Source organism: Solea solea, chromosome 17 (assembly GCF_958295425.1).
Source record: "Solea solea chromosome 17, fSolSol10.1, whole genome shotgun sequence".
Lineage (NCBI taxonomy): Eukaryota > Metazoa > Chordata > Actinopteri > Pleuronectiformes > Soleidae > Solea > Solea solea.
This window is the reverse complement of record NC_081150.1, coordinates 23,461,558-23,472,810: the sequence shown is the minus strand read 5'-3', so window position 1 is coordinate 23,472,810 and position 11,253 is coordinate 23,461,558. Positions and strand designations below refer to the sequence as shown.

Sequence of the window (11,253 nt, the reverse complement as noted above, 5' to 3'; positions counted from 1 at the left end):
ATAAACCAATGGGCTGTGCCGATTGTTCAGTCAGCCAATGAGGGCTCATGTCGGACAATTCTGTGGTTAAAAAAAGTCTTCTTGCGGACCGGCCCACATTAGGTCAATGTGGTCCACCCATGTTAGCAGAACTTGTAATGAGCGAGTTTTATTCTCCCAGCAGGTGGCGCTCTGCTATGAATCAGATCAAAGACAGTGAAGAGGAAGCTCCGCCCTCTAAAACCACTCTGTGTGAGGAACATGAGGGTCAGAGGTGAGATGAGGATCTCATGGATCATGTGACTCGTCTCCATGTCACAGCTCAGTGTTTTATTTACACATCATGTGTTTGTAGGAGGATCCATCAACAGAGACCAGACTCTGCTGGACCTGGACCTGGACCCAGCTGTGTGTCCATGAAGAGTGACTGGTCCATGGATGAACCTGTGACCTTCAAACAAGAACAGAGGTCAGACCTGGACCCAACAGCAACCATTTCTGACACAAACCTGTTTTCCTTGTGTCTCCTGATACTGTAGATCATTAATGAGATCATTCACAGCAGATGTTGTATTTACATGTCATGTCCTGTGTTTGTAGGAGGATCCATCAACAGGGACCAGACTCTGCCAGACCTGGACCCAGCCGTGTGTCCATGAAGAGTGACTGGTCCATGGATGAACCTGTGACCTTCAAACAAGAACAGAGGTCAGATGATGGAGGGTGGAGGTCTTCACAGGTCAACAACTCAAATGACCCACCATGTAGCACCAGAGACACCTAATATTTGAGAATTCAGACCCAGACCCATGCAGACCTAAGACATTCTGGACCCAAGTCCCAAACAGACCCGTCCCCATTTAATCTCAGATCTGGACCCATGAAAAATAAGAAATGTTGAATAAATGTGGAACAGTCCTGGGTCACGTGCTTGGGTTTGGGTAAAGTGATCTGACTGAAGATGTGGAAGTCTTAAATGTGTTAATCAGTGTAGTGTTTGACACCATCTGGGTCACACTCAACCATTTCTGACACAAACCTGTTTTCCTTGTGTCTCCTGATACTGTAGATCATTAATGAGATCAATCACAGCAGATGTTGTATTTACATGTCATGTCCTGAGTTTGTAGGAGGATCCATCAACAGGGACCAGACTCTGCCAGTCCTGGACCTGGACTCAGCTGTGTGTCCATGAAGAGTGACTTGTCTATAGATCGTATGTTTAACTTCAAGGATGGACAAAAACATGGTGAACTGATGTAAGAATTTCACACATAGTAACACACACTTACATGATCCTCCACCAGGGGGAGCCTGTCTAGTCCAAAACATGTTTAATCCAGAAGAACACTCTTCTTCTCTTTGGTGGACCAATGTTGTTTTTCTGTCTCCACTAAACGTCTTCAGCCTGTCCTCGTCTCTGAATACGTTTCCAGCAGTAAATCTAGTCAGAGTCCGTGATTGGTCAGGGACTCATGGACAAGCCTCTCTGATTGTGTCTTTGAGACTTCACACATAACAAACACTAGAGACTGTCCTTCAGGGACTTTTGTCTTCAACCTGTCAAACTCATGTCATGTGAACTTGGCTGAAGAAGAATCGTAGGTGCAGCACATTGAAAACCTCGTAGAAACAAATGATTGTTTAGTAAATGACACTGAATCTTTTCTCCTCAGAGTTGATCAGCAGAGGACAGAGGTTCTCAGTGGTCAGTCTGTCCAGCAGCATGGAGCAGACCTGGACTCCATATTTAAGGTGTGTAAATGTACAAACATGACACTACTGTTAATACTGAAGCAGAGTCCTGGGGCCTCATGTATAAACCGTGCGTACGCACAAAAAGACGGCGTACGCTTGCTTTCACGCACAGACGGCATGTATAAAAATGTACTTGGCGTGGAAGTTTGCGCATCGCAGCGCAAACTCTCGAGCTGCCGTGAGAATTTGCCGAGAGCTCCGCAAACTCTTGTCAGGTGGAGACGCTACAATATTAAGCTTTGAAACTTATCACAGTGTTTGAAAATAATATTATTAATGTGTCTACAGTGACAAACATGAATTTTCTGTGACAAACAATACTGATACACCACGTACGTTTGAACATATGTGGATAACATCAGAGAGGACACTGAAGACGAAACTGATCCTGTGAGCGAACACACACTACAGACCTGTGTGTGTGTGTGTGTGTGTGTGTGTGTGTGTGTGTGAGAGAGAGAGAGACTCACTTATTTACTTTGAGCAAATTACTGAAATAAATTTTCCACAGATGAATATTTTCTTTATGTAACACAGTGATGTAAACACAGCTGCTGACATGAACACATGAACACATGAACACACGTCAGTCTATAATGTTTTAAACACAAAATAAAGTTACAGACTCATTTGTTGTAAGACAACGGGACTTGAACGTTGAGTAGAACATTTTTGTTTATCCCATTTTAATCTACACGATAACGAAATAACTACGAAAAATTATTCCGCCACCGCTGCGCCTTTCATCGGAAGAGAAAGGCGCAGCATCCACAACACAATCAGTGACAGTAATGAATGGTTACATGGAGTAACTCCGTGAACTCTGTCTGCTTATTTTGTGCGTAATGTGTGTAGATGATGACGTGTGACACTTATAGATTGTTGAAATAATCTGTAAATTCAGCTCACATGGATCATTCATGTCTAAACATACATGTTACACCAGAAAAAAACATGCACAGGATCAACTATCAATGCACAGCCAGTTTTTTAAGCATCAATATTAATATAAGAGCAGTCGCTGTGACCCTGACATTTAGTTCCTTTGTGTTTATCACTAATTCCAAAAAAACCCGACCAAAATAATCTATTTTTACAGATTTATACATCATAAATTGACAAGTTGATCGTGCACTTTCCTTCTTTTTCTTTTATTTCCCTCTTTCTTTGCTGCCACAGTTGTCCTTTTTCTTCAGGACAAAGGCGTTTTAGAGTCATCTGTATATTCATTTGTGGGTGGGCGTGGTGTGTTCCTCATTCATCTCCGCTCAGTTTCACCTTTGATGGGATGTATAAAGAAAAGGTGCGCAGGACTTGGCGTACGCACAGTTTTATAAATCTGAGATTTTCTTTGCGTACGTACTTTATAAATGTTGTGCGTACGCCGTCTTCTAGTATGAAAGCTGCACACTCTTTTATACATGAGGCTCCTGGTCCTGACAGTCTGGATGCTGCTCTGTGGACCTGCAGGACTTCACTCTGTCACTGATCATCTGAGGTTAAACTTCACATGTTCTGTTCCAGCTGCTGGAGGAGAACATCATCTGCTTTGTGAAGAACGAGCTGAAGAAGATCCACAAGGTTCTGGATACAGATCACACAGAAGTCTCAGAGAATCAGAGGGAGGATGAGGAGCAGAGGAGTAGCAGAGAGGCCTTTCTGAAGATCACAGAGGACTTCTTAAGGAGGATGAAGCAGGAGAAGCTAGCTGACAGTAAGAGGACTTTTAATGTGAAAGGAAGAACATCTTATTTTCTCAATGATCCACTCACTGATTTATTTTCTTGTGTTCTGTCAGAAATCAGAGCTCCAGCTTGTCGACGTGAACTCAAATCAAACCTGAAGAAGAAGTTCCAGTGTTTGTTTGAGGGTGTGGCTAAAGCAGGAAACTCCACCCTTCTGAATGAGATCTTCACAGAGCTCTACATCACAGAGGGAGGGACTGGAGAGGTCAATGAAGAACATGAGGTCAGACAGATTGAAAGAGCTTCCTGGAAACCAGACAGACCAGAAACATCCATCAGACAAGAAGACATCTTTAAAGCCTCAGCTGGAAGAGACGGACCAATCAGAAGAGTGATGACAAAGGGCGTGGCTGGCATTGGAAAAACAGTGTTAACACAGAAGTTCACTCTGGACTGGGCTGAAGACAAAAGCAACCAGGACGTACAGTTCATGTTTCCCTTCACCTTCAGAGAGCTGAATGTGCTGAAAGAGAAGAAGTTCAGTTTGGTGGAACTCATCCATCACTTCTTCACTGAAACCAAAGAAGCAGGAATCTGCAGGTTTGAAGACTTTAAGGTGGTCTTCATCTTTGATGGTCTGGACGAGTGTCGACTTCCTCTGGACTTCCACAACAGTGAGATCCTGACTGACGTCACAGTGTCCACCTCAGTGGACGTGCTGCTGACAAACCTCATCAGGGGGAAACTGCTTCCCTCTGCTCGCCTCTGGATAACCACACGACCTGCAGCAGCCAATCAGATCCCTCCTGACTGTGTGGACATGGTGACAGAGGTCAGAGGGTTCACGGACCCACAGAAGGAGGACTACTTCAGGAAGAGGTTCAGATATGAGGAGAAGGCCAGGAGGATCATCTCCCACATCCAGACATCACGAAGCCTCCACATCATGTGCCACATCCCAGTCTTCTGCTGGATCACTGCAACAGTTCTGGAGAACATGCTGAAAACCAGAGATGGAGGAGAACTGCCCAAGACCCTGACTGAGATGTACATCCACTTCCTGGTGGTTCAGTCCAAAGTGAAGAGGGTCAAATATGATGGAGGAGCTGAGACAGATCCACACTGGAGTCCAGAGAACAGGAAGATGATTAAGTCTCTGGGGAAACTGGCTTTTGAGCAGCTGCAGAAAGGAAACCTGATCTTCTATGAATCAGACCTGAGAGAGTGTGGCATCGATATCACAGCAGCTTCACTTTACTCAGGAGTCTTCACTCAGATCTTTAAAGAGGAGAGAGGCCTGTAGCAGGACAAGTTCTTCTGCTTTGTCCATCTGAGTGTTCAGGAGTTTCTGGCTGCTCTTCATGTTCATCTGACCTTCATCACCTCTGGAACAAATCTGTTGTCAGAAGAACTAACAACGAGCCAGTGGCCCAGACTGTTAAGAAAAAAACCTAAACTGAATCATCTGCACCAGAGTGCTGTGGACGAGGCCTTACTGAGTCCAAATGGACACCTGGACTTGTCCCTCCGGTTCCTCCTGGGACTTTCACTGGAGACCAATCAGAAGCTCTTAAGAGCTCTACTGACACAAACAGGAAGTGGTTCACAGACCAATCAGGAAACAGTTGAGTACATCAAGAAGAAGATCAGTGAGAATCTGTCAGCAGAGAGAAGCATCAACCTGTTCCACTGTCTGAATGAACTGAACCATCGTTCTCTTGTGGAGGAGATCCAAGAGTCCCTCACATCAGGACGCCTGTCCACAAAGACACTGTCTCCTGCTCAGTGGTCAGCTCTGGTCTTCATCTTACTGTCACCAGGAAAAGATCTGGAAGAGTTTGACCTGAAGAAATACTCTGCTTCAGAGGAGGCTCTTCTGAAGCTGACGCCGGTGGTCAAAGCCTCCAACAAAGCTCTGTACGTGGATCAGTATATAAATATTAATAAGACATATTCTAAAGAGCACAAGACAAACATGTTTAACCTTTTGTTCATCACTGTTTTCTTCCTCAGACTGAGTGGCTGTAACCTCTCAGAGAGAAGCTGTGAAGCTCTGTCCTCAGTCCTCAACTCTGTGTCCTCTAGTCTGAGACACGTGGACCTGAGTAAAAACGACCTGCAGGATCCAGGAGTGAAGCTGCTGTGTGATGGACTGAAGAGTCCTCACTGTTCTCTGAAGACTCTCAGGTTGGTGCTCAGCTGATTTATATGGACAATTCTACTCTGATTATTTTTTTAATTACATATGTGAATATATTTTCTTGAACTCCTCCTCAGAATGAGTGGCTGTAACCTCTCAGAGAGAAGCTGTGAAGCTCTGTCCTCAGTCCTCAGCTCTGTGTCCTCTAGTCTGAGACACGTGGACCTGAGTAACAATGACCTGCAGGATCCAGGAGTGAAGTTGCTGTGTGATGGACTGAAGAGTCCTCACTGTTCTCTGGTGACTCTCAGGTCAGAACTCTGACTCAGACTCTTTGCTTCTTTAGGTTCTTGTTGATGAAGATGTTTTTTCTGAATCACTGAGTTCATCATATCTTCTTACCTCCAGTCTGTCAGGTTGTCTGGTCTCAAAAGAAGGATGTTCTTCTCTGACCTCAGCTCTGAACTCAAACCCCTCCCATCTGAGAGAACTGGACCTGAGTAAAAATGACCTGCAGGATCCACGAGTGAAGCTGCTGTGTGATGGACTGAAGAGTCCTCACTGTTCTCTGGAGACTCTCAGGTTGGTGCTCAGCTGATTTATATGGACAATTCAACTCTGATTATTTTTTTAATTGCATATGTGAATAGATTTTCTTGAACTCCTCCTCAGAATGAGTGTCTGTAAACTCTCAGAGAGAAGCTGTGAAGCTCTGTCCTCAGTCCTCAGCTCTGTGTCCTCTAGTCTGAGACACGTGGACCTGAGTAACAACAACCTGCGGGATCCAGGAGTGAAGCTGCTGTGTGATGGACTGAAGAGTCCTCACTGTTCTCTGGACACTCTCAGGTTGGTGCTCAGCTGATTTATATGGACAATTCTACTCTGATTATTTTTTTAATTGCATATGTGAATAGATTTTCTTGAACTCCTCCTCAGACTGAGTGGCTGTAAACTCTCAGAGAGAAGCTGTGAAGCTCTGTCCTCAGTCCTCAGCTCTGTGTCCTCTCGTCTGAGACACGTGGACCTGAGTAACAACGACTTGCAGGATCAAGGAGTGAAGCTGCTGTGTGATGGACTGAAGATTCCTCACTGTTCTCTGGAGACTCTCAGGTCAGAAGTCTGACTCAGACTATTTGCTTCTTTAGGTTCTTGTTGATGCAGATGTTTTTTTCTGAATCACTGAGTTCATCATATCTTCTTAACTCCAGTCTGTCAGGTTGTCTGGTCTCAGAGGAAGGATGTTCTTCTCTGACCTCAGCTCTGAACTCCAACCCCTCCCATCTGAGAGAACTGGACCTGAGTAACAATGACCTGCAGGATCCAGGAGTGAAGCTGCTGTGTGATGGACTGAAGAGTCCTCACTGTTCTCTTGAGACTCTCAGGTCAGAACTCTGACTCAGACTCTTTGCTTCTGTAGGTTCTTGTTGATAAAGATGTTTTTTCTGAATCACTGAGTTCATCATATCTTCTTAACTCCAGTCTGTCAGGTTGTCTGGTCTCAGAGGAAGGATGTTCTTCTCTGACCTCAGCTCTGAACTCCAACCCCTCCCATCTGAGAGAACTGGACCTGAGCTACAATCATCCAGGAGACTCAGGAGAGAAGCTGCTGTCTGCTGGACTGAAGAGTCCTCACTGGAGACTGGACACTCTCAGGTATTCTCCTCCTCCTCTTCCTCTTCATGTTCATCAGCAGTATTCAAACTTGTCAGCAGGTTCAGGTTGAAGATGTCCTGTTATTATGTTTTCCTCTGTCAGTGAGTATAACCAAACATTAGTGACACTTTTTAAACACCTCATGAGAACGAGTGAATGTCACGTAGTTCAGCCTGAGAAACGACCAGAACCATGAACTGGACAGAGTAGCAGCATCAAGTCCTGATAATGGGTACAGAACAGTCCTGGTCCACTTCAAACAGTCTACGGTCAAACTAAAGTAAAGATGTCTTTATTCTGTGGTGTTTGTAGTGAGTTGTGTACGAGATGTTCGTCATCTAACAGCTACAATCAAGTTGTTCTTCATTCTTCATTCAACGGTGAAAACACACATGTTTTGGAAGCAGCAGTAACAGCGACGAGCCTCCGCAGCAGCAGCTGCATAAGTAGCCATGTGTTTCCTCTGTGACGCGCAGCTGAAAAAACCACGAAAGCACTGGAAACTAGGTATCGATTCAAGCAAGCGATCAAACAACCGTAATTCAAATCCAAAGTTTATGGTTTTTAGACCCACAATACTGCGATTTGAAACACTGTAAAAAATACTAACGAAATCCCTCATTTTTATCTATTTTCTTTGTTTACTTGGTTTGTGCTGGGCCAACTTGTTGCTGGTTTACTCGATGTGGGTTTCAAATGTATAAACAGAAGTTGTCTTCTGTGTTGTCCACGTGGTGGCGCTATTGAGTAAATGCGTAGCCTCCTGAAACTGTGGTCTCTGGTTCTGCAGACACCGTCTTCTCTTTGAAACACACCTGTCCTTGTAGTTCATCATTGTGTCCACCAGAGTGCGTCATTAAGACAACAGTTTGGACTCATGTTGGACAGAAACTCATTCAGACTGTTTCTTCCTCCAGGATGGACCATGCTGGAGAGCAGAGGTTAAAACCTGGTCTCAGGAAGTGTAAGTATGGATTTACAGGAAATAACAACATATCAGCTGATCATCAATAAACTGCAGCTGTGTCTCGTTGTCTTCATCAGATTCATGTGAACTGGAACTGGACACAAACACAATGAGCAGAGAACTCAAACTGTCTGACGACAACAGGAAAGTGACCAATGTGACAGAAGATCAGTCGTATCCTGATCATCCAGACAGATTTAAGTCCTGGCCTCAGCTGCTGTGTAGACCTGGTCTGACTGGTCGCTGTTACTGGGAGGTCGAGTGGAGAGGAAGAGTTAATATATCACTGAGTTACAGAGGAATCAAGAGGAAAGGCAACAGTTCTGACTGTTTGTTTGGAAATAATGATCAGTCCTGGAGTCTGATCTGCTCTGATGATCATGGTTACTCTGTCCGTCACTGTAGGACACAAACACCCATCATGTCCTCTGTCTCTCACAGAGTATCAGTGTATGTAGACTGTCCTGCTGGGACTCTGTCCTTCTACAGCGTGTCCTCTGACTCACTGATCCACCTCCACACCTTCAGGACCACATTCACTGAACCGGTTTATCCTGGGTTCTGGGTCTGTCGTGGTTCCTCAGTGTCTCTGTGTCCTCTGTAGGACATGAAGAGACAGCAGCTTCAGTGGTGGACGAGGTCAAAGCTCGTCTCAGTCATTCTTTGTTGAAACCATCAATAAATAAAGACTTAAAAATCAACATGTCTGTCATTAACTGAGCCGCCGTCCTGCGCTGTGAGCGCCCCCTGCTGCTGAGAACCAGCCTGAAACACACAGGTTCACACACACTGAGATAAAAATAACAAAAAGTGAATGTTTGAAAGTGAAATTAAAAGATACAGAAAGTAAAATCAATTAAAAATGAATAAATGCTTTATATAAAATAAAAAGAAAGAAGTCAAAATAATATAAATAAAAATTCAAGGTTTTCAATCAAATAGAACACAAAGTAAATAAAGATGTTAAGAGTTTGACTCTTTGTCTGAAGAACATCATCTTCTCACTGACGAGCCTTTCTGTCCCAGCATGCACTGCTTCTCCTCCTCCTCCTCTTCATGCTGCCTGACAACAGCGCCCCCTGCTGCGTGTGAGCAGAACAACACTCAGAGTTACGCACACACACACACACACACATGGAAAATGAAACACACATGAGCAGATTATGCCATGAATGAGGAAGTGTGGTTTCTGCTGTGATGCACAAGTAGGTCTAGCTGCAGACCCGCAGACCACTCAACGAAACGCCCCTTTACTCAACGAAACACCCCTTTACTCAACGAAACACCCCCTCACACTCAACGAAACACCCCCTCACACTACCCGACACTCTGATTGGCTCTCAAGAGACTGCGTCTGAAACGTGATGACGTTTACTAACGTGATGACTGTGAGCTTTTCCCACTCACTGGGGTTCGGGAAGGACGAGGAGGCGGCGTTGAGGGAGCAAATATACCAGTTTATTGTCAACTGAAAACAATTAACCAAACAAAACAAAAGCAGTCAGCTGTGGCTGGCTGTGATGTCAGCGCTCTGCTGCGCTGCGCTGCCCTCACTCTCTGTGTCTCTGTGTCTCTGTGTCTCTCCGTCTCTCTCTCTCTCTCTCTCTCTGTGTGTCCGCGTGAGGACCCAGCCTACTGCAAGAGATCAGAACCAGGTTACAAACATGCTTATATAGCTGACTAATTACCTGATTCTGTCCAGCTGTCTGATCACCGGCTGAGCCACTCCTTCCTTTCCTCCAGCAGCCGTCGCTCTAACCAAGCCCCACTGCCACATACCCCCACCGCCCGACTTAGGCCGGGACCCCGCCGGCCGCAAGCCCACTCCCCCCCCCCTTCGCAGAGCAGGAGAGAAAGTCGGCCACGGCCATGCGGTTCCCCGGCCTATGGATCACCTTGAACCGGAAAGGCTGTAAAGCCAGATACCAGCGAGTGATCCGCGCGTTGGCATCTTTCATGCGATGGAGCCATTGGAGCGGGGCATGGTCCGACCAGAGGGTGAATGGGCGCCCCAGGAGATAGTAGCGGAGGGCACCGACCGCCCACCGTATGGCGAGGCACTCTTTCTCCACCGTACTGTAGCTCACCTCCCGCTGAGCTAGCTTCCGGCTTATGTACAGTACGGGGCGGTCGACCCCCTCCACCTCCTGGGACAAAACGGCCCCCAGCCCGCTGTTCGAGGCGTCGGTCTGCAGGATGAAAGGGAGAGAAAAGTTAGGTGTGTATAAAAGTGGCTCCCCACAGAGGGCTTGCTTAACCCTCTCAAACGCCAGCTGACACGGCTCCGTCCACTGGACCGGATCTGAGGCACCTTTTCGGGTCAGGTCGGTTAGGGGGCTGGTCAGCTCCGAGAAGGCCGGGATGAACCTCCTATAGTAACCGGCCAGCCCCAGAAACCTCCTAACCTCTTTTTTGGTCTTGGGTCTTGGGCAGGCTGCAACCGCTGCGGTCTTTTGTATCTGTGGCCGCACCTGCCCTCCCCCCAAGTGGTACCCCAAATACCGTACCTCCCTCCGTCCAACTGCACACTTCCCTGGGTTGGCCGTGAGCCCCGCCCTCCTCAGGGACTCCAGCACTGCTCCCACCTGCTGCATATGCTGCTCCCAGGTCTCACTATGAATGATGACATCATCCAAGTAGGCCGCAGCATATGCAGAGTGAGGCCGCAGCACCCGGTCCATGAGGCGCTGGAACGTGGCTGGGGCCCCGAACAACCCAAATGGAAGCGTGACAAATTGGTACAAACCATACGGAGTGGAGAAGGCCGTTTTTCCCCTGGACTCTAGCGACAAGGGAATCTGCCAGTAGCCCTTGGTCAAATCCAGTGTCGTAAAAAAGCGAGCCGTGCCCAGCCGATCCAGGAGTTCGTCGACCCGGGGCATTGGATAGGCATCGAATTTGGACACCTCGTTGACTCTACGGTAGTCCACACAGAACCGTATTGACCCATCAGACTTGCGAACAAGAACAATGGGGCAACACCAGTCACTGTTGGACTCTTCTATTACTCCCATCTCTAACATAGCCTGAAGTTCTGCCTGAACAGTTTTCCTCTTATGTTCCGGCAGGCG

General features: G+C 46.5%; 1 protein-coding gene across 2 annotated transcripts in view; it reads left to right on the top strand.

The window, feature by feature from the left end:
• The first annotated feature begins 344 nt into the window (after window positions 1-344).
• LOC131443390 (NACHT, LRR and PYD domains-containing protein 3-like) overlaps window positions 345-11,253 on the top strand; it is a 47,936-nt gene continuing 37,027 nt past the window's right edge. For both annotated transcript variants that reach the window (XM_058612990.1, XM_058612989.1), the window contains exons 1-4: window positions 345-448; window positions 580-687; window positions 1,110-1,238; window positions 1,656-1,734. In XM_058612990.1, coding sequence (XP_058468973.1) covers window positions 396-448; window positions 580-687; window positions 1,110-1,238; window positions 1,656-1,734 — 369 coding nt within the window. In that variant the 5' untranslated portion in view covers window positions 345-395. The remainder of the gene's footprint in view (window positions 449-579; window positions 688-1,109; window positions 1,239-1,655; window positions 1,735-11,253) is intronic.